A 24,616-nucleotide genomic window follows, 5' to 3' on the forward strand; every position below is an offset into this window, starting at 1 on the left:
TTTGATTTGAAAATAAGTTGCCTGAAATTTTTCTAAATGTTTTTAATAGGGTTACCATATGTCCTCTTAAGGGGATTTGTCCGCTTTTTTTCGATAAACTGAAAGTGTCGTCGGCGAACGCCTATATGGCCTCTTTTTTGGGAATTTGCCCTCTTTTTAAGTGAAAGTATTAAAATGTAAACATAAACTCAACTCCGACGAAGCGAACGCTTGAGTTGGCAAGACAATCAACGAAAAATACGGCGCGACGGGTATTTCGGGAGCAGATATGGGAAAAGATGATTTTTTAAATCAACACAGTACTACTGGTCGAAAACGTTTCAAAATTGACAGTTTTTTTCCGGTACTAGAGTTTTCAGAATTTTTGAAAAGTGTTCTCTTTTTCGGATCTCAAAATATGGCAAACCTTCGTAATAACGGTGCATAAATAAACATTTCCGATTTAGTTCATACAGCCTATAGTTTTAGATCACGCATTAACAATAATAGACAAATTTTACGGTCTAAATTACGAGTAACTTTTCGCGGGCCGCTCAGAATTGCATGACATAACATCGCTGGGTTATATTTTCTATCTGAACAAGTCACACACAATGCACAATGCGATAAGACACAATGCGATGTCATAAACAGATAGGAGGATGTCGAACGACACGCATCAGTAACGATCCTTTTACTCTAACATCCACCTCGGCCTAGAGTGCCCGATGTCACAGTCCTTTTTCGATGTTGATCTTTTTGAAGCCGCGGCCCTTTCTACTAGTTATTTCCATTCTTTGTGAGTGCTTTCTTTCGTCGGGTCTTTTACTGGGCTTTTTTGCACAAAAATGTCCTGAAGGGGGGAATGTAACAGCTGTCCCAGCAGGGTGCCGATTCCGTCATGCGCGAAAGCATAAGTAGGCCGTGCTCCGAACCACAACCGTGACGGCTCAAGCAGTCTGCGAGGCACGTGTTCTCAAATCTCGCATATTTAGGTTGGCGCATTTGGTCCGCGGGCCGTACAATGCCCAGGTTTGTTCTATAATGTAATCAGCTCCTCAATAATTTCATGTTCGGAATTTTCAGAGAATGGATTGATTATATAGTATGATTATCCAGTAAGGGATATCTATTTGGAAATCGAATCAAAATGAAAAGAATTAAAATCAAAATCGAATTATAATATCCTTGTGCAGTTATTCAAGATCATTGCTGTATGCCTCTACGTCAGTGGTTCTCAACCATTTTGTCTTCACGGACTCCTTCCCGACCCCCACGGACTCCCGCGAAGTCTTAGTTCAAATTTAGCTTAATTTTCGTGCAATTGTCATCTGTCTTGTACAAATGATAACTGTAGGCTTGGTGATAAACATCAACAAAATGACTTTACTAAAAAATAAGATCATAATACTATTCATGTAGAAATTTGGTTGACTTCTATTATTTCGAAGCGAATTCTGCCCCGTGTTTCTTCAAATACGCGGTAGTGTCTTGAAAATTCGCGCCTTCGATTTGATATGAACTAATGCTGAAAATCCGTTTCCACATAGTGGCAGTGAATGTAATAATAACGCGTAACGCTTCCGACGACACATTTGGGCATGATCGCAACTAATATGGCACCAAAATTGACAAACAAACTTTTTTAATGAACATATAACGTCAAGCCTGGTCATTTCTATCTAGCACAGCGGTTCTCAAACTTTTTTAGACACGCCGCCCTTTATGACAGTGAAAAATTTCGCGCCACTCTTATCGTCGTATCGCAAAATGCAACCAGAATGCTAACAATCCTAATGGATAGTTTGACGGCATGGAAGTTTATATCTGTTGAGATAATTCTCAAATATGAAATTCGGATTATACACAGAAAAATCTATGAATCATCGGTAAATCGCGCGAACGCGAAAATAATTTCAGTTTACCGCAACTTCGCGCCCCCTTTCAGACGCTTTCACGCCCCCAGTTTGATAACCACTGATCTAGCAGCTTATCTTGAAGTAATTATGGAAATAGGGTTGTATATCACAGGAGAAAATGGATTTTTGTAAACATTTCGAAGTCACCGTGATTGACCTTACTAATCCAACTTTTTTCCACAATCGCCATCACAACATCTTTAAAGAGCAAAATGTTTGTATCAGTAGGCTATTGGCAATTTAGCAATTAAAATGAGTCTGCACAGTAGAATATTTCATCTCAGACGGCCATTCTGTTGATGTGAGTTCTGGAGTTTTGCTAGTAATGAAGCGAAACTGTGCCTCGTGATTTTCCGAATTTGAAAAAAAAAATTAGGTTATAAACTATTTTGTGGCTTCGCGGTCCCCCTGAAATTGCTTCGCGGACCCCCGGTTGAGAACCACTGCTCTACGTCGACATCGGATATTCGGGCGGGACCGGTATCAAGCTAGCGCTGATACATCACGAGCTTATTATTGAATACGGACAGTGTTATTTACACCTTCACCCGATTTACCTCATTACCAATAAGTAATACGAATTAGACTCATTAAATTGGGAGAATGTGTTCGCCAGGTAACCGATATCGTTTCTCGCCACCTGAACGTCATGGTCACGGTTGTATTTGCGACGAGTGCATAAGTGTTATGAATGCTTCATTTACTTATGCAAATCCGAGGTTGGAGTGAAGAAGGTCTGTTTGTGTTTGTGTGTTATGTGTCAGTCTTTAGCAAGCGCGGATGTACGCCAGAAGTGCGGTGATAGATGATGTGAACTATATACAACTGTGAGTGATTGGTTACTTTTTGCAGAGACAATTCAGACATCCGAATGCCGTACAACGAAATACGAAACTTCAATCCGCCCGATCCCCGAGAGATGTTGAAAGTCAAGAAGGATTTGGCGATGGTCGCGATATCAAATTGTGATCTGCTGACGGGTTGTAAACTCAGGCTAGCGTACATTCGTATGCTGATGCAGGCCGGTATGAAAATTACAACTGTAGGCGGATGCTTTCCTGGCAGTAGCAGAATACCAAAACCTTCGGACTACCAACCCGACCCGATGATGAGTCTCGTGTCGAGGCATAAATTTTATTTCTCATTCGAAAACTCGTACCACTGTAAGGACTACATTACCGAGAAATTCTTCCGTCCCGTACAGGCCGGAACAGTGCCCGTTGTGTGGGGCGGGAACAAAGAAGATTACTTACGTTTTATTCCTGAAAGTGGTTTCATTTTTGTGGAAGATTACGAGAGTGTCCACGATTTGTACAAACATCTCCTCTATCTGGATAAAAATGATGACGCCTACCTCGAATATTTTCGGTATGTATGATAACATATCACTACGTTTGACTGAAATATCCATTGCAGATAACAAGTCACACATTTCCTCCGTTGGAATTCAGTTGATAGCTGACTAAAGCAGTGTATTTTCAAATTGAACCTCTAAAGTACACTTATCTCATATTGATATTCAGATGGACGAAATCGCAACCAGTTAACTACAGAGAACAAACTTTCCTCTGTCAACTCTGTCGATTCTTGCATGGAATTCATGTCGACGAAGCTTACAGAGTTCCTTTGCATCTGCTGGATCGCAATAAAACGTACATTTCAAGTAAACCGCCGCGAAAATATGCGGGTAACATCACTGAATGGTACACGCAGAAAGAGAATCCAGAGTGTATTCGGACCGACTTGGAACTTGACAGCAGAGGCAGGGTATTAGGGATGAAGCAAACCCATAAAACATGATGGTTGATGATTGAGAAACTTAACATAACCTCGGAAATTATGTCACATCATCATTGGTAATTACGAAAATTACAATTCAGTAAGGGGTTTCTAAAACGCGGCAACACCACAATGTGACGTCAGATAAGGTCACAATGACTTATCTGGAGGGTGACGCTTGAGCTTCATTAAGACGCCCAGTCTGGTTTTTAATTGGGGCTCCCTGAAGTAGTCTCAGAGGTTCGCCGAAGGTCAGGACACCCACGCGACTCGTATGATTCGTGATGACACGCCTATCATGACCATCATTGGTGGCGGGGAATTAGATGCGATCAGTACCTAGACGATTAGTGACTATTGTAGCTGCGTGTCGTGTTCAGTGACGTACTCTGCGGTGGTTGGGGATCAAGATCACGTACTTTTTGAAATGCCAATTCAGTCCCAATTATTTATCATCGTATTTGTAATTAGGCACTTAGTACCATGTTGTTGCGAGCGACTGTCAAAACTGAAGATTCTGAATTAGTCTCTGCAAGTGAACCGCAGAGTCACACTATATATTTGCAGTTAAACTTCATTATGATATTTATTTGGGTTTTTGTAATAATCATGTTTTAATGGCTTCGTTCTTTTACGGATATTGTTGATGCTTTGTTCATTTGTACACTAGTTAGTGCTCTATATTGTAGATATACTTATGGAATGTAGTAATGTAATGCAGTTTGCTTGTGGTATTCATGGCGTTTGTCCACTACAATGGTCATTTACACTAGGCCAGTGCTTTTCAACCTGTGTGACGGTCCGCACTCATGCGAATGAAAAAAATTGCAGTGCGAATGACGAACGTGGTGCGAATAGTGCGAATGAAAATCCGGATCAAGTGCGAATGAAAATCGTGACTAATTGTTAATTTTTCTGACGTTGAATAATTCAAATAAACCTAATAGGAAATTTAAAGTCAGTGTAACTTTTGTAGTGGCGACGAAATTGTAAAAACTTGTTCAACTTACGACGCACCACTAATCGTTGCTCTCAAAAGCCGTTCTGACTTAATATTTTCGTCAAATTGACTGTCTGCTTTCTTTCACTAACAATCATCATATTTTCATAATAACTGCTCGATTATCGCGAGGCATGAGGATAGCAGTAAATGCCATCATTACGCTTACTTGCAAGTAACTGTGACTCAAATTTTCACTCCTTAAAGGGTTATTAAGGTATGGACCGCAAAGGGTGTAATTTTGGGTCGACACGGTGCCAGAGCTATCTGTTACTATGTATATAATATTTCTTGAATTCATTGCAAAAAATCCTGCGATAGTTTTTACATATCCAAGGTCACTGTGTTGGGTACTGTAGCCAATAAGCGAGATACGCAGATAATATGGCTTTATCATGAGAATTCATGATACGATTTGTCCGACTGGTTTTTCTGGAAAACATGGTCGAAGACCGTTGGGATGAACTAGTGTAACGGTGTGCAACGAGCGAGTTCAGGCCTATGAGACTCATTCATTCCGAGGCCAACCCCTTCTTCGTCGGTCACATGAAGACGTAAAGTTTTGGCCAACAAACCACTGATAAAATGCGGTATCAAAAACATAAGCGGCGTCAAAATCTTGGTATAAAAATGATCGATGCTGGATGGCCAAACCCTTTCGATATGCTCCGTTGTCAGCACGGAATAGTCCCATTCTAGCAATCCGAGTAGACAGTAGTGCAACTGCGACACGCAGAGGAATTTAATTTGCCCTAATATGCAATCGCGTGCATTATGTTTTGTAGAGCTGTGTTGAGTAGAATTGTGGTGTGCGCGTTCTGTATGTCATACATGTCCGTAAAATCGTAGCATATACCTGTAATATTAAAAATGAATTCTTTTTCATGCGTGAGGCTCGGGTAGCGAAATGCCACAAAAACTATCAGATCGCACAGCTCTTCTCATATACTAGCGAGACAGAAGTATCATAAGGTAGCGACCTCTAATGTGCCTGCTCTTGATCGGTTTGCACCTTATGCTCGAAGGCAAGAGCCTCAACAAAAACATGTGGGGTTTTCACCTGTCGACAAACAGGAGCCTCCAGGACCTTTGTGTTAGCTCTCAAAAACGAATTTTGCCTGCAAGCATTTTTCACTCGCGAAAAATACGCTGCATTTTGGATAGGAGTGCAGAACAGATTATAAGACCCGACTATCACAGCACTAGTAGACGTTCTTGTACAAAACCGAACAACTGGTTTGACTGAGAAGGGTTTCAGTGAAATAGTGGAAATCAAAACGAGCGAAAAAAGTTGCCTTTTCAATGAGACACATGATAGCTTAAGCTACATATATGTATATAGTATAGTTGCCAATTTGTTGCACATCTGAACAAAATGTTGTTAAGTATCTTCATCTTCTTTTTGTATGACAATTTTCGATTAGTTCGTGCGAATGAAATTTATTTTACAAAAAAAGTGCGAATGGAGCTCAAAAAGGTTGAAAAGCACTGCACTAGGCCGATATTCTTTATTTCCGATTCCGTAGCTGCCAACTTTTGTAAGACACCGCTTACGCGGATAAGATGGCGAGGAGGTGCCTAGATAAACCTCCAACACTTAGGTAGAAATTCTGGAGTCGACCTCGGTCGGACTCGAACCCACAACCCATTGGTGCTGTGGCTGTGGATTATACCACTACGCTAGCTTGCCACTGTGCACTGTGCAGTTACGCGGCTAAGATTTGGGATGCGCCAGAGGCTTGCAGTTGCAGATGAGCGCAAGGCTTCCCAGGGCTAGTGGTGTGTCGGCATATCGTTCGATTGATTGATGTATTGATTTGTAGTTACCGCTTGTCTGAATTAAGAAATATCATTTTCGGGTGTCTTAGGCATCATGCCTGGGAATTCAGGTTTATTATCTTGCGCTAAAGTCGGTTTTGTAGAAGTGAAAACGGCGTGTCACATTGTTGTTTAGAACCAGAATATTCCACGTAAAATTCTTCAAAATCAGTATATGTATAATAGACGATATAAGGTTGATCTTAGTCAGGGCTGTGGGAACAGTTAAATTGACCACCGACACCAGACATTTTCAATATACCGATTCTGTCTCCAACTCCTGAAACTTTAAACGCATCAAATTCTACTCCAGCAGCTACGATTCGTAATCATCTCCGACTCCGACATTCCTGTAAATCTGTACAGAAATCGATGTTTTTTTACATTGTTAGTAATATTACCTAACATAACTAAACCAACCTATTTTTTGAACTATTCATTAATAATAGTAGTGGTTCTGATCAAAAATTTTGTGCTAAATTTTATTGTTGTATTCGTATTGTCATCCAAATGAATTTCAAACAACACATCTTAGAAAACATAAGTGTTTCAAAATATTTTGTTGTTGATGGTGTGGTTTGCGTGCGTTGTATGTGCATTAGGGCTGTTCAAAAATAACCTTTTTTCCTGAATCTTGTTGGTTACGTGATTAAATTGTTAGGTTGCCTTAAAAACGACGCACACCAAATTTGAATTCATTCCAACCAACATTCGCGGATTTCGTAGAGTTTGAACATTTTGAATTTGCCCAAAAACGCAAAAAAATTTTGTTTTTAAATTTTTCTGCCAACCCCATGAAATTTTTGGGCCGTAGAAGCGGAGTTATTCCAGTTTTTCGATGATAATTCTTGGATTATCCACCGATCAAGGATCATCCCAGAATTATCGAATAAAAACTGAAATAATTCCGCTTCTACGGCTTGGAATTGAGTCAAATTTGTTTTGCATAGTTTTTGATGCTGCATGGGGTTGGCAGGAAAATTTGAAAAGAAACATTTTTTGCGTTTTTGGGCAAATTTATAATTTTCTAACTCTACGAAATCCGCGAATATTGGTTGAAATGTATTCAAATTTGGTGTGCGTCGTTTTTTAAGGCAACCTAACAATTTAATCACGTAACCAACAAGATTCAGGAAAAAGGTTATTTTTGAACAGCCCTAATGTGCATTGTGTGTTATGTTCTTGATCTTGTTTGAACAATAACTCAGACGACGAGGTTGCAATATGAGATCAGTATATTATACAGCAGAATAACTTAAAGACAGGCGACACAATCCAGAGTTCAGTTAAACGAAAGACCAGTAGACAACAGAGCACAGGGTATAAATACGAAGTACGACACACGAGGAAATAATGATTGGCGGTAATTACTAATCCTAGACAAACAAGAGGCAAACGATACCAACGTAAAATGCACGAACATAACATTGTGCACCGTGCGAGAGGAGAACGTGGAGAGCGGCGGCGGGTGTATGTCGGACTAAGTTTGCCTGTACTAAAGGTCAACTATATCGACCAAAACAACTTTGGCTCATTCTGTTGAGTTTTACATGCCGATTCCAAAAATATACCTCATACCTTTTAAAATTAAGTATTTTCTGAGATATCGAGCAGGAAAAGTCGCAAAATGCCACCACAGACCAAAACGGTAGTAAAATCAATGAACCATGTCGGTGATGTACTACCAGGAGGATTTCTAATGCTGCGGTTGTGGCGTGGTGTATGTGTCAGACATGGGGTAATCGCGATTAGTAATCGTAATCGATTACGACGATTACAGCATTTTGAAGTAATCGTAATCGCAATCGATTACATTCGAAAAAAATCTGAAGTAATCGTAATCGTAATCGACTACTTCCCATATATAATCGATTTTTTTTGTGAAAGAACGATTACTTTTTGTTTGTACAGGGACTATGACATAAACTGAATATTCGTGAACAAGAATGAGATAATATACCACCTTGGCGATAGCACAAACGTCTGTTTTCAAACGCCACTGACTCATTATTACGTCAGAAGTATTAGCTCCGCTCGTCATTGCGTAACTAGTATCCACACATAGTAAACAGACATGCGATGGACATTGTAGTATGATTGTAAGAACACCTCCCGTGGTGTATATCAGGCTATCAATACACTACAGAAGCCGCTACCTCGCAGCAGGATATTGATCACCACTCTGCCTATAGATTCAAATAGTAACTTATGTATTAATGTTCGGTTGTGCTTAGTTAAACGCAGTTTACCATTGCTGCTTGGCGAGCCTGACGAAGATTCGGAATTTTTTACTCGTCGAATAAGACATTGCAGTTTCCACAACGAAGCATTACAAATAAACAGCTGCAGATATATATCATAACCGAGCCGTGCTTAGCCGTTTCTCGTAACAGCAGCTCGCTGTATATGTATTAAGTTGAAGGCAGAATTTTTATGTTAACTATATCTTAGTCCCATATAACTACTTGAAACGGGCGTCAATCGTTATTTCACAGTTCGTTACGTAGCATTTGAACCTGCCGCCATAACCATCCGCTTATATAGCCTGACATGTTAGCGTGGGTTGTAGCTAGAATCAGCAAATCAGCCAAAACAGCAATTCCCCTGTCCAACCGTTGGTCAATTTTCAAAACTGAATTTCGTCAATAATATTGGTAATTGCATTATATCACTATTCATTTATAACCTCTCTGAGGCCCGAGTGTCAGATTTACCTGTAAAGCTGGGGCATGTAATTCATATTCATAGCATCTGGTATGTTGTTATAATTATTATACTGTATGTTGTTAATTCGCGACCTCCAGTCCGTTGTATAATCACAAGATATTGTACTCGCCCAAACGTAGCGGACTAAAAGAATATTTTTTGTGAGACGCACACACAAATTGTCATGGCTTTAATCCTTTGTGGATGCGCCGGGTGACATTTGCATTGTGGGCCCAGATTGGAAGGACAGGAGTTTTTAATCATGCCCACTCAGCGCGGCTATTGATAATGGACGAATACCCTAAGTTTCGGCCAAGGTATTTCTTTGGTATCACATCCCGTGGAGTTGCGTGTTGGCCGAAACTGCATATGTCTTTTGGTGTGTTGTGGGATCGTGGTGCGGTAATGACCGGCTCCGAAATGCCTGTTCCCATAAAATATAGCCCATGTATGTTTTTTCTTGAGGGGAAGAGGTATGCATTTCAAACCCAGCTATCTACTGGAGCAGGGGTCACCAACTGTTTTGAAACAAAAAGCTACTTCTTGTGTAGTGTGTACTGATTATTGCGACGACCGACGGGTTACCACGTACTCCCGTCGTTTATCCTACCGCATGCAGAGACGTGATGATTATCGGGATATGGTACTTTTCTAACAAATGCAGAGATTTGATGATGATTGACACATCTGTACGGAATCCTATTCTTGCTTTACGCGGATTTCCATGTTTATTCGTTATTATCTTCGAAAAAAGCGCATAATCTAAATAGGGGAGCCCTTCGACCAGCGCCCCCCCCCCCCCCCCACCGGCGACCGCCCACCTCGCCCACCCCAAAAGCCACCAATACTACAGCGACCGCGGGCGACTCATTTGGTCCGCGTTGGTGACCCCTGTACTAGAGACATTTGAATCGCAAAGCTCGAAAAACATTTTCAAGAATTAATTAAATTCTCGAAAATACTCTATAATATATGTTGGTTTACGAAATACTTTTGAGTCCCCTTCGAGCACGCCCCCCACTCTATTAAGGAATTTGGGGTGCGGAAGGTAAAGACCTGGCAATAATGCAAATCGTTGGATGCGATAAATCATCCACTATAAAGTTGGGCAATTGATATATCATGACGTAATTACCAAATGACGCATGATGTATGAAGAAAGTTGATATCTCATTAAGCCTTTTCATCCCAATCCTTGTATTGTCTTCCCATATATCATTTAGGATTATAGTCCTAAGCAAAACAAATGTAATCGTGAGTAATCGTGATTACTTTTTCAATGTAATCGTAATCGTAATCGACTACTGCCTGATTTTGCTGTAATCGTAATCGTAATCGTAATCGCGTGATTCCGAAGTAATCGTAATCGCAATCGATTACATTCATAAAGTAATCACCCCATGTCTGGTATGTGTTGCTGTGGAGTAGCCCAAATCTCACTCGCCTAATGACTAAATCGTCAGGTTGTCCAAGAAAACGATGCACGCCAAATTTGACTCAATTCCAACCAGTAAAGGCCGTACAATCTTGAATTGAAATTTTTAATTTATTATTGAAAATTAAAAAAAAAAATTGTCAAATTTTTCTGTCAACCCCATGAAATTGTTGAGCTGTCTTCAAAGACGATGCAAAACAAATTTGAGTCAATTCCGACTAGTAGAAGCGGAACTATTTGAGTTTTTCGTTGATAATCCCCGGATCAAGGATAATCCGAGAATTATCAACGAAAAACTCGAATAACTCCGCTTCTACAAGTCGGAATTGACTCAGTTGTCATGGTGAAGCGACAGTTGAACCGGAAATTGACGAAGTTGAGCTCTGTATGGAAGTTTTAATAGCGACTCGTCTGGTTTGTGCTGCGAGGGTGATTCTGGGGACGGAAGTGATCGAGAGTATGCATGGGGTGTTTGTTGGTCCAGATCTTCGAGTACGGTTTGGCGCACTTCCCACATATGCTGCTGTCGGAGTGAGTTGTCAGGAAGAAAATGAGAATTTGAAGGCAGAAGAAGTTGAGAAGTCGATGGAAGAAGTTGAGAAGTTGAGTGAAGAAGATGAGAAGTTGATTGGGTAAGAAGAGGAGAAGCAGGTAATTGATGATATAGATTTTAACGCTACTTGTGATGGTTCAAAGAGGGGTGTAGAGTGGAAATGGACGAATGAAGAACCAACCTTGTCGAACCGTTGTCCAGTGTACGCGATTCCACCTGAGTGCCAAGAAGAGTTCCATCATCAAGTGAATCAATGAATTCCAAACGGCTGGTTGGAAGAATACAACCCGGCCGTTCATGGATGTCAAAAGGGTCTGATCCCTCTGATGGCAATAAAACAACGAAACAAGTCAAGAAATGTGCGGCCAGTTATGGATTACCGCGAGATTAATAGTCATGTGATGAGTTATCCCGGTGCAGATGCTGTGGACCTGTGGTGTGCCAAGAAAAACTGAGAGAATGGCTAAAGATAGGTACACATGCATATATGTTAGATCTGCAAAAAGCATATTAACAGATTCACATTCCAGAGAGCTTGCACACATTTCAAATCGTGCAGCATGGCGAGAAGAAACACGTAATGACGCGTATAGGATTTGGCCTCATGTTGCGCCAAAAGTAATGTCAAAGATCCTGTCGGTGGTGTTGTCGCACAGTCAAGAGATGAATAGTCTAACAGATCATTATATCGATGATATATTTGTCGATGCCAGTATCGTGGATGTGGCAACGGTGAAGAGGCACTTATTACGGTATGGGCTAAGAGCAAAGGAACCTGTGCCATTGAACGATACACGGGTATTAGGACCAAGAGTCACTACGACGGCTGCGGTATCGTATGAATGGGCTAGAGATGGAGCCCTGTCAGATTCGGGTGAAGAATGGTCAACGAGGCAGCACTTTTCTGTGTTTGGTAAACTTATCGGTCGCTACCCTGTGCCAGGCTGGCTTACGATTGCTTGCAGCTACGTAAAGCGCCTTGCTAATGAAGTGGCGTGGGACGAAACGGTAGCACATCCTGTGTTACAACTAGCTGGCGAAATCCTTGCGAGGGTGAAAGAGAGAGATCCGGTGGGGGGAATTTGGCAAGCTCATGCTGGAGGAAGGGTGCAACTTTAATGTGATGCTAGTAACCTAGCAATCGGGTGTTGTCTGATGGTGGATGGTCATGTAGTGGAAGATGCAGCCTGGATGAGAAAGCAGGATGATGCTGCTCACATCAACGTTGCAAATGGAAAGTAAGGAAAGTAGCGATTATCACCGATTCTGCAAGTGTTTACAACTGGATGAGATCAATTTTGGAGGATTTGAACCGACCAAGAGTGCATGACTTGAGTGAAATGATTGCTAGAAGAAGGCTGGGATTGATGGCATAGTTGTAAATACTATTTTATTCATACTCCAAATTTTTCGATGGCAATAACTCCGCTTCCACTGGTTGGAATTGAACCAAATTTGGTGAACATCGTTTCTATAGACAACCTAATACTTTCACGGGGTGAACAGAATTTTTTTTATTTTTTTTTATTTAATAAATAGAAACTTTCCTCTCCTGTAGCAATGCGGCTACTGGTTGGAACTGATTCAAATTTGGTGTCTAGGCTTAAATTAGGTAACCCAACAATTTTATCAAGTAGCCAGTACGATTTGAGAAAAAAGTCATCTTTGAAGACCCCTAGTGTACAATGTACATCTGTGTCGAACGAAGAAACTGCGACGGATTTGTTTCGGACTCGGTTGTTGAAGTGAATGGAACAAACCGTCATTTACCACATATAAGACGTGTAATTGGTTGCGGCCCAGATCAGGGACGAAGCCAGAGCAGAATGCCACATCTGATTGACTTATTTCCAACTGATGACGAAGGTGCCAGTTAATCGACGGTGGCTTCGGGAGGTGAACGTTTGGGTGAAGAATTGATGCCAGAAGTAGAAAAAATACCATCTCGCAGAAGGGCACAACGTGGTTGGTTGGCAGACTTTGATATGTTGTATTGTTCAGTGATTTGTTTCATTTTGTTCGCTATGTTATCTTGAGATCAGGGGGTGTGTGGTTTGCATGCGTTGTATGTGCACCGTGACCTGCGAGAGGCACTGGTGTGGCGAGAACGTGGAGGGCGGCGACGGGTGTATATCGGACTAAGTTTGCATGTACTAATTTTGTTAATACAATTGCTATCTACAGATGGTAGGCCAAATACAAATTCTTATTGCGTTAATTTGCATTTTTTAAGAAACAAGATTGCCTCTGCATGATCTTCTTTCATCGATGACCGAAGATCAGACTTCCGAGTATTTCAACACTGAATTGAGTTGGAGGTAGTTCAGTGACTGTTCTTGCCTTACTTCTGATTCAACCAGAAATAAGTATGTGAAGGTCCGCCTGCGGGAAATAGTTGAAAACTTCTATAACAGCATCGGTGTCCGTTGGTAACACTTGAGAAGATTTGGTTCGAAGTAATTGGGGTCAAAAACATTTTTAACAAACTCTTAGTGTTAAAGACTCCGAAGAGTGTTCCAAAATTTATGACTCCGACTCCATCAGGAGAAATTTAACGAAACTCCAAGTCGATAGCCCTGCTCTTAGTTTTGTGTTGAATATCCCGCCATCGCGAAGCAAGGAGTGGTAAGAAGTTGAAATTCAAGGAATCTATAAGATAATAGGAGAACGTGGACCAAAATTACGGTTAGGATCAGTTTAGGCGTCTTTTCTCAGTGTGACTTAAGCTCGAATGTCGGACAACTTTCTGCGTGTGGTTGGGGGCACAATAATTCGGGAAATGTTCATATTTGAAGAAAAAATATGTATTGACTGGCTGGTCCACTACATGATCGAGTTGGATGATGAGCGACCGTTCCGCAAGCATGCCATTGCACGCCATCGAATATAATGAAGAGGAATGTTTCCCTAAGCCACAGCTATAGGATGTAGGGATGGCGGAACCCCTGGGCATCCATGTGGTTTTATAACTCAAAAACTAAACCTAACAACCCTAACCATAACTTTTATCCACATGCTCAAGTGCTGCATGCTCGCTGGTCCGGCATGCTAATGTGTCGTATGGAGTTGCGTATTCGTGATGGCATGTTACGACTGCGCCCGATGCTCTCCCACACATTGTGACGTCGATTGATCTTCCGTGCCATACCGAGTCCGTGGCGGCACGTCTTTGATGAGAAATTTTCTCATCGCATGACCACATTGGCCACGCGTACTATCATATGCAAGGCGCATTTATAAACATCGAAAAAGTCGAAAGCAGGACCGAAACAGCATTTCGTTAGACCCCCCTCCCCAGCACAACACACAACAAAACGTTAATTGTTATGAAAATGAATCCGTGCATGTGTTGCCTTGTCGCGCAAAAACAATTTCAAATTCATGACTGAATTTGGGCAACAATATTAGTAATTGCATATCTTTTTAATCCTCTATCAGCTCACGTGATCAGATTTATCGTCGGTAATTTATGGCACATTCGTGATTTATAATTATTAATTAATTAATTATACAACTACGGGGGCCCCGTTATTACTAAATATTTTGTTGCAGGTTGATATTTTGTGATGTCCTGGCTGCTACAGTCAAAAAATAATGGGCGGCGCCGAAATGTCTATAAAGAATATTTTCAAGTTTAATAATAAAAATTATCTGTATAATTTAAGTTTATTTACGAAATAATTTTGTGCTCCCTTCGAGTTCTCCCCTTAATTGGGGGATTTGGGGTGCGGCAGTTACGGCCCTGATCGGAGAACAATTATAGACATGCAGGTATATTGCCGGAAAACCAGAGAAGACAATCTAAATGACTGTGTTAGGTAGCATTTATTACGTTCTTGAGGCTGGACAGTGGGCACGCGATTGCTTCGGCAATATGATATACAATAAATTAGCTACACCCTTTGTTGGAGGTTTCTAGGCTCCTCCTCGCCACCTCATCCGCGTCAGCGGTGTCTTACAAAAGCCTAGAGGTGGGCCGTGCTATAAGTCGGCAGTTACGGAAAAAAGTCAAAAATTAAGTCAAAATTGTAGCGTTGGTCAAAAAATGTCAAAATTGTTTATAAAGTTGAAACTTTTTTGCCATCTGCATTTCGTTTGTATCGTAGATTTTGCACTGTCGGTGAACTTATCATTTGACATTTTACAGCTTGTAGCCTAATTTACTAATTTACAGCGTACTTCATAGGCCTAGCGTTGTAGACGGCCCATTGTCTGCTCATTGTGAATCATAAACATTCAAATGAAATAAATAGGTTCACATGGTGTTATTAGGGTTGTATTTGAAACAAACGGTGTTTTAAAACACTTTGCATAAAACAAGTTTCAAACAGTGTTTTAAAAAAGGCCTTTTTGAAAAAAACAAAATTGTGTTTTTTCAAGTTGTAAAATGATGCCATAATAGTGTAAATACTTTCCAAAAAACATGCTGTATTAGCCTACGGACAATTACCACCCGATATAGCCGACGTATATCGATATGGGATGGTTGGAACCCTAAGAATAGTCGGTTCAACATTAATAGTGCAGATATTGCGTCAAAAGAGCTATATTTACCCTATATTTTCAATTAGTCAATGTCATTCCACTATGACGTCACAATTGAATATTCGTGATGTCATGGCTTCAAAAAAAAAAACAATAAAAAACATGTTTTAAATTAGGGCCTTGTTTTAAACATGTTTGTTTCAAATTGATTTTTGCTTTAAATGCAACCCTAGGTGTTATGCTCAAGGTACCGCAATATTCCAATTGAAGCAATAAGACTGCGTGAGTAGTATAGTAGATCGGTCGTGAGCGGCTATTTTTTGCATGGGGTAGTATAGGGCGGGGTGGTGATGTGCCTGAAAACCCGGGGTGGTGATGGTACCCTTTTAGACCCCCCTTGTGGTGGTGAGGTGCCATGTGTTCTTATGGATGCGGTGATGATGGCACCCTTTCGGGTATAGGCTGCGGCGGTGAGGTGCCTGGAAAACTCGTGGTGGTGATGGTACCCTTTTAGACCCCCTTGTGGTGGTGAGGTGCCATGTGTTCTTATGGATGCGGTGATGATGGTACCCTTTCTGGTATAGGCTGCGGTGATGATGTGCCTGAAAACCCGGGGTGGTGATGGTACCCTTTTTGACCCCCCTTGTGGTGGTGATGTGCCATGTGTTCTTATGGATGCGGTGATGATGGTACCCTTTCTGGTATAGGCTGCGGTGATGATGTGCCGTGAAAACTCGTGGTGATGGTGGTACCCTTTCAGACCCCCATGTGGTGTTGATGTGCCTATGTGGTGATGATGGTACCCTTTCAGATATATGCTGTGGCGATGATGTGCCCACGGATTCTTGTGTCGTAGTGAACTAACGTTGTGGATATAGGCCGCGGCGATGATGTGCCTGTCATGTATTCTTACGGGATCTGTGGTGATTCGCCATGTGTTCTTATGGGTGTGGCGGTGATTCGTACTTTCGAGTATAGGCATATCTCGCGCGGTGTTGAATATGTACGAGTCACCAACAATAACCGCACAAACGGAAACGTGGTTTGTTGTGAGGATTACGCACCGGGTGCGACCTATATTTCGAATGACCTGCGCGCTGAATGGTTGCCCGTGCAGCTGTTTTGTGCTACTATCATATCGATTATTACACTAATCCAGTCAGTGCGAAATGGTTTGCTAAATCTAGGAATCACTTCCAAGGTAATGTTTTGGTGATTAGTTTACCGCAGAGCCGGCGTAGACGGCGATTCGAATATCAACAATAACCGCGTTCGCATACTAACACTCTAGAAAGGTGTGAAATATTTGTAAAAATCCTACGACCACTCACAAGATAACACACCAGAATAGTCATCTCTCGTGGTTTGGTGTTACAAAGGTAGGAATTATAAGTAATATTTTGGACGACAATGATATATCGTTATTCTTATGGACGCGGCGACATGATAACGTTACAGGTATAGGCTGTGGTGGTGATTCGCCATGTGTTCTTATGGGGGCGCTCGCACGTCGTACTTTCAAGTATAGGTATCTCTCGCATGTCGTATTGGAAACTCGTGTTGGCTCGCTCACGCGGTGAAATTTTAGTAATCAGTTTGTCACAGAACTTGATTTCGCTGGTAAGATTTAACAAGTAACGAATAACAGACCGCCAGTGTCGGTAACTTGAATAGCGACAAATTGTCACTTATTTCCGCTCTAACCCTAATCCTCTGTGAAGTGAACGCTTATTCAAAAGGGTGTGATATAATTTTAAAATCCGACGACCACTCACCGGATAATGCTTCAGACATAGCAATCCCTCATGCCCGCTCACAAGGTAATATTTCGGTAATTAGTTTGTCCCAGAACCATCGCAGACGGTGATTCGAAAACCAACAATTTGTCACTTGCCCGCGATCGCTATATGTTTCACGCCTCTCGAATAGTGGCTGACTTTAGTTGCGTGATAAGATCCATGAAAATATTCAATCAATGTGTTAGTTTGTCAACTTGAAATGTAACTCACTACACAAATCAAGTTGAATCGTATTTGAATGTATTGATTCGACCCAACTCAAATCCTTTGACAAATCCTATTAACGCGATCTGTTGAATCGAACGTAACCTGAATATTACTGACGCCAACATTCACCCGCATCGGATCATTCACACATTGCACGCCGCTGTTTTAACACTTATAGAATCAATACCAACTATCTCTAACCCGATAATATTCAATCATTTTGGTAATTTGCCAACTTTAAATCCATTCGCGGGATGTACTAAAGGTAAATCCAAATAATCCAGAATGAAATATTTGGACTTTGACATTGCGCGAATTGAAATAGGTTTGACAAACATGACTACCAACTTTCACCCAGTCACATTTCAAGATTATACTTTGAAACAATCCTTGAAACCGACAACTCTATTCATGACTCTGTTTCCGTTTGTAAAATAGAGTTTCAGAAATACTATCGCGATATTTTAATGTGTTACTACACACAATCGAATCAGTCAATGAAATACCACCTGTTGTAAATATTTCTAACTTGACAACCACTTGTGCATACCGTGATCAAGTTGCGACGCGATGAGTTAAATCGGGATATTTCAATCTATTTGTCGAAACCTTGAACAAACTATCAGGTTATTTTTGTTGTAATCGAGTGAACGGAAATAGTATTACGTCTCGATCTTTTAACATCTTACCACACCCCAAAGAGTAAAATACAAAAAAACCTTGTCAAGTCAATCCGTTTGTAACTTACCCAACCAGAGCAAAAAGTATCCTTATGAAAAGTAGACAAGACTACGTGAGTAATCACCACAATCCAAAATCCATAGCAAGTTCGGTTGCATTCATAGTCCACCAACTCGTATTTTTATTCCACTGTAAAAGTCGTTACTATTCCGCAAGACAAAGAAATTACTATGTGGTATATTTTGTAAGACAAAAGTAATTACTTCTCAGTGTCGGCGACTTGAGATTAACATAATATGTTTGAGTATACGAGATTTGACAGTCTGACCATCGTAGTTGAGAATTCATTTCTTACAATCGAACACAGGTGTTATATCAAAAGTTATCATACTGTAAACATAAGGATTGACACATTGATTTGACGTATGTAATAGTTGATCACGACTTGATTATTAAATTATTCGCGTTAATTAGACCCGCGTTGTGTTGAAAGTTATGACAGTAACAAACTTTTCGAAAACGCTGTTGATAACATATTGATTTGTAAAACTATACTTGTCTGAAATGTTCTTGATTTGGAAGATATTCCGTGTTGGTACAAATCACTCTGCGTATTGCGGATATCAGAAAATATTTTACAAATGTAATTGTTTCCAGTACCCAAGACTAAAGATGAAACAACAATTTCGTTTGCTGATTAACAACCGGTACAATACTTTATCATCATAATCCGCGGTGAGAATTGAAACACTTTCGCGCATTACCCGGTGTCAAGATATCACACTAGGTGAATTGACATACCGCCGCTTGAATAATACCTAATCCGTTCGCACCATTTCACATACTTTGATCATTACAAAAGTAAATTGTGATATGTTTGTTAGATGCATCCAATTCAGTTAGAAATGTCTGGTGCTAAACGTGTTTTGCATTGTTGTTCATTTGTAGTATTGATTGAAATTGTTCTTGAACCCTCAAATAATAATTCCTGACATGAAACCAAGCCGCTGAAGGTCGTTACCATCACGAAGATACAATGTGTACGATGTTTGTCAAATGTGTCCTACCTGGCCAACAGAAAACAATTTTCACTCACTCGAAATGAAACCAATGTGATGGTCTCCATTCGATATTTTGTTTGTGTCAAATACTTTGCAATGAACACATTTGCGTGGTTGAGCTTTACATCATCAAGCTGTTATTTGTAAATCAAGATTTCGGTAAACTTGTAAATGTATCGTTTAATTATAACCGACATTTAGTGATTGGGGGAACATACCAGACGATACACATCCATCTCCGAAATACTGCATTGATCTTAATTTCCATCATCGTGATAATCGAAGTACATTTCTTTCGAATTCGTAACAACCGACTATGACATGATAAATTTTTGACAAGTTATGCTTAGAAGATTGGTTGCATATCGCGAAAAAAATAATATACCACTCATATTGATACTGTTACTCCATTGATCGATATTTTCAAACGAGTAAAATTTATTACTTGAGTTTCCCCGCTTAATGTAAATGAAAACTCAACCGTCTTTTAACATCACAAAGACATTGATAAAAAGTAGGCAATCAAACACAACACTTTGTACGACACTAATTATTGTTCCACACATCTCATTTCATACTAAGTGTATACGAAAGATATTCATGACACATGAAAATATTCCCATGCTACAAACCTGTACAATGATTGGTGGTGCTTTCAAACTGTTTCGATATCACAAGAACTTTATTGTCTGAATGGGTGTTCATGTATCTTAATAATCAAATAGTTCAACACAGAACTAGTACGAACAGAAACATCAGAGTTGTTTACACAAAAGTTTGTATGTGCACAGTATGCGAATACCATGTGTAAGTCCAGCACAATTGCGGTATCCATCCGAGTTTAGTTAACACAAATTTATTACAACGAGCCACGTAAACTTTCGTGAAAGAAAAGCATACTCACTTCCAGAGGGTTATGTCAACGCCATAGCAGTAAATCAGCTACTCCAACAAGAAAGTACATATGTTTTCTAGTCACGGTCCTTACATCTTTCACATAGATCAATCTACTTTGCTAACGAAAAGTGCTGAGTCATCACATGATTGCCCTCACAACAAAACAGCTAGAAGATATTATCATACAGAAATATTCCTAACCCTTTGCGCACCAGTGACAAATCATACAACAAACATTTTTTGTGAGTCGAATTGTTGTTCAGTGTCAAGTCTACCTGTTGAAACGTACATTAAAACAACACAGTCACAATTCAATTAAAACCACGAATCTATTTTCATTTCGTCACATATAGAAAAATAAATTTTCTTTCCCCAACACATACTTGTAACCAATCGCTTTCATTAAACACACAACTCCATAAAAGTATTTACTTTCTACAACATAGACATTCCGATGTAGTCAAGAAATATTTTTATTAATCAAAATCATCGATTTCTGTTCACGGCGTTAGTGTGTGCATGTCAGACATGGGGTAATCGCGATTAGTAATCGTAATCGATTACGACGATTACAGCATTTTCAAGTAATCGTAATCGCAATCGATTACATTCGAAAAAAATCCAAAGTAATCGTAATCGTAATCGACTACTTCACATATATAATCGATTTCTTTGTGAAAGAACGATTACTTTTTATTTGTACAATGAATATGACATTACCGAACATTCGTGAATCGTGAACAAGGAAGATATGTTATACAAGGTTATTGATAGCGCAAACGGTTGATTTTCAAACGCCACTGCTCATTATTACGTCAGAAGTATTAGCTTTGCCCGTCCTTGCGTCAGAAGTATCCACACGTAGTAAATATATATTCGATGGTAATTGTTGTGTTATTGTTAGAACAGTGTAAGCCATACTGTATATCAGGTTATCAATACACTTCAGACGCCACTACCTCGCAGCAAGATAATAATCACCAGTCTGCCTAGTTTCAAATAGTAACTTATGTATTGATGTTTCGTTATGCTTAGTTAAACGCAGTTTGACCGTTGCTGCTTGGCGAGCAGTAGGCCTATTTATGTAGCATACGTACGTATTGTACGTAAACCGAACAAAGATTTGAAATTTTGTACTCAAATGAAACATTACGATGGTTAAAATCAACAGCTGCTGATATATATCGTAACCGACCCGTTCTTTGCTGTTTCTCATAACGGCAGCTTTCAGTATCTGTATTAAGTGTGAAGTAGAATTTTAAGTTCACTTTATCTTATTCTCATATGACTCTACTTGAAACGGGCGCCAATCGTTATTTCATAGTTCTTCACTCGAGATTTATATCTGTCGCCATGGCCATCCGCTTATACACCATGTTAGCGTAAATTGTAGGCACAATCAGGACCAAAACAGCAATTCGTCCCCCACTCCCAACGTTGGTATTGGTAGGGTTGTAACCAAGTCACAATGTTCCGAGTCATAAGTCAATCGCACTTTTATAGTTTTGACTCGAGTCAAGTCGAGTCATTTCCAATTCAACCCCGAGTCAAGTCAGCTAGTATATGGACGAGTCCGAGTCATAGTGTTTGACTGGCATACGATGCCAAGTCGTTATGTTCACAGATCAGTTTTCAGATCAATCCGGTTCAACCCCCTTTTTCAACTCTGCTAGAGTGATATAGAATGGCTCGTATACATAATATAGTAATTTTCATCAGTTTTCACCGTTTACGGCCCTATTTCCAAGTATCAGGACTGATAGACGAAATACAAATAATGTGGTAACTTTACTATTCTTCGAAGTTACGTGGAATGTCTGTCTTGGCCGTTCTAGTCTCGAGTCATATGACTTGGTTCGAGTCATGCAAAATGACTCTAGTACAAGTCGAGTCGCATTTGAAAAAATGACTCGAGTCAATTCTAGTCACCAAAACATCGCGACTCGAGTCAAATCATGACTCGAGTCATTACAATCCTGGGTATTGGGGCCCCATGGGGTGGTCAGTTTTCAAGGTGATGACTGAATTTCGTCAATAATATTGGTAATTACATTATGTTGCTATTCATTCAGATTTACCGGTAGAGCTGGGGGCACGTATTTCAAAATTATAGCATCTGGTATGCTGTTATAATTACTTTATTGTATGTTGTTGATTCGTGACCTCCCGTTTTTTTATATAATCAAAAGATACTGTAGTCGCCCAAACGTAGCAGACTAAAAATAAAGTTTCGTGAGACGCACACACAAATTGTCATGTCTTCATTCCTCTGTGAGTACCCCGGGTGGCACTTGCATTATTGGGGCTCAGATTGGAAGGAACGGACTATTCGTCACGCCCACAGAGCGCGGCTACTGACAACGGACACATACCAAAAGTTTTGGCAGGAAGGTCATTCTTTGGTAGCACACTTTGTGGAGTTGCATGTTGGCCGAAATTACATACGTCTTTTGATGTGTCGTGGCGGAGCAATAACCGCCACCGAAATGCCTATTCCTATAAATTATGCTTGCTTTTTTTCTTGAGGGGGGGAGGTAAGCATTTCAAAATCAAGCTATTTAGAGATATTAAATCCCGAAGCTCGAAGAAAATTTTTAAGGTAATTAACTCTCTTGAAAATACACTATAATAATTTATGTTGATTTACGAAATACTTTTGAGTCCTCTTAGAGCTCGCTCCCGGTCCTATTGGGAAGTTTGAGGTGTGGCAATTACGGACCTGGCAAGAATGCAAATCGTTGGGTGCGACGAATAGTCCCGCGTAGAGTTGGGAAATGGGTGCATTATGACGTAACAAGCAAATGACGTAAGATTTATAAAGAAAGTTGTTATCTCATTAGACCTTTTCATCGCAAGCCTTATATTGTCTTCCAATATATCTTCTGAAATTAGTTCCAAGAAGCAAAACAAATGTAATCGTGAGTAATCGTGATTACTTTTGAAATGTAATCGTAATCGTAATCGACTACTTCCTGATTTTGCTGTAATCGTAATCGTAATCGTAATCGCGGGATTCACAAGTAATCGTAATCGCAATCGATTACATTCGTGAAGTAATCAACCCATGTCTGGTGCATGTCATACCTGTGGGTCCCGTATTAAAATGGACACGACACGACTGAATGTAAGGGGGTAGAGTCTATCGCATCGATTTACATGTGGTCTTCGCTACGGTTTCAAAAAAACGAATCATCTATTTTGCATTGGTCGAGACCGAGCGAACCAGTTACATGTATTCGCGGTAATGATTTTGCTTGTCATATGCGAATGATAGGGTTGCTACTCCGACAAATCAACATACAACAATCTTCTGACGATCATAATAGCAATTTCATTTTCCGCCCCTTTCGTAACTGTATACGCACGAAAAGTATATTGTACAACTCGGCAACTACGTTTAACAAGACCAATCACACTAAACATACGATACCTACCCGAGTAAAATTACCATTTTCACCTAGAGGTCAGCCGGTACCTGAGTAAAAATACCATTGACCTTTGGGGATTTATCGTTTACTCGGAGTAACAATGCATTTTCTCTTGGGGGTCTATCGTTTCCTAGAGTAACAAACCCCTTTTCCTTTGGAAATCTATTTTTACCCTGGGTAACAAACCTTTTTCACTTGGAAATATATTTTTCTCTGGGTAACAAACCTTTTTCACTTGGAAATATATTTTTTCTCCGAACAACAAACCATTTTCACTTGGAAATACATTTTTTCCCTGAGCAACAAGCCATTTTCGCATAGTGGTCCGTCGTTTAACCAGTGTAACAATACATTTTCACTTGGAAAACTATCATTTACCTGAGTACCAATACCGTTTTCACTTGGAAATCTATCTTTTCGCTGGCTAACAATACCATTTTCGTTTTGAAAACTGACAACCTCACCGGACAATTTGATATTTTTGTATATTGTTACAACGGGCAGTGACAAAATATACACCAACAACGACTCCGATACATTTGTGTGATCGCATATTCACTTGTTCTGGTGCATCCCATCAAAATCGGTAGTTAGCCACACACACACACACAATAACAATGCGCTATTTCGATATGACTGCGATGTCCCGGTTCGTGCTTTAGATTTTCCAGAATCAATCCGTCTAAAGTTGTAATACTGCGATATTGTTAACTGATTGATACACGGATAACAATCTTCGGAAAATGTAGGAACACATGCTACCAATCGTGCGCGCGATTCTCGGTTACTTGTGATTAATTTCCTTGCTCACACTATGCAGATTATAGGTACAGGGATATGTAGCGGTAATCGATTTGGTCAATGCATAT

The 24,616-nt window shown here is 40.2% G+C and overlaps 2 protein-coding genes across 4 annotated transcripts in view; one reads left to right on the forward strand and one right to left on the reverse strand.

The window, feature by feature from the left end:
* LOC145438909 (3-galactosyl-N-acetylglucosaminide 4-alpha-L-fucosyltransferase FUT3-like) overlaps positions 1 to 5,648 on the forward strand; it is a 33,324-nt gene extending 27,676 nt beyond the window's left edge. For 2 of the 3 annotated variants that reach the window (XM_080316302.1, XM_080316301.1), the window contains 2 exons: positions 2,751 to 3,266; positions 3,422 to 5,648. In XM_080316302.1, the coding sequence (XP_080172428.1) occupies positions 2,751 to 3,266; positions 3,422 to 3,698 (793 nt within the window). In that variant the 3' untranslated portion in view covers positions 3,699 to 5,648. The remainder of the gene's footprint in view (positions 1 to 2,750; positions 3,267 to 3,421) is intronic. The other variant, XR_013915049.1, reaches the window with a different exon arrangement.
* LOC145438903 (radial spoke head 10 homolog B-like) overlaps positions 1 to 24,616 on the reverse strand; it is a 260,639-nt gene that overhangs the window by 144,605 nt on the left and 91,418 nt on the right. The gene's annotated exons all lie outside the window — the stretch shown is intronic.

Source organism: Botryllus schlosseri, chromosome 5, assembly GCF_051294905.1.
Source record: "Botryllus schlosseri isolate E-star chromosome 5, Bs_hap1, whole genome shotgun sequence".
Lineage (NCBI taxonomy): Eukaryota > Metazoa > Chordata > Ascidiacea > Stolidobranchia > Styelidae > Botryllus > Botryllus schlosseri.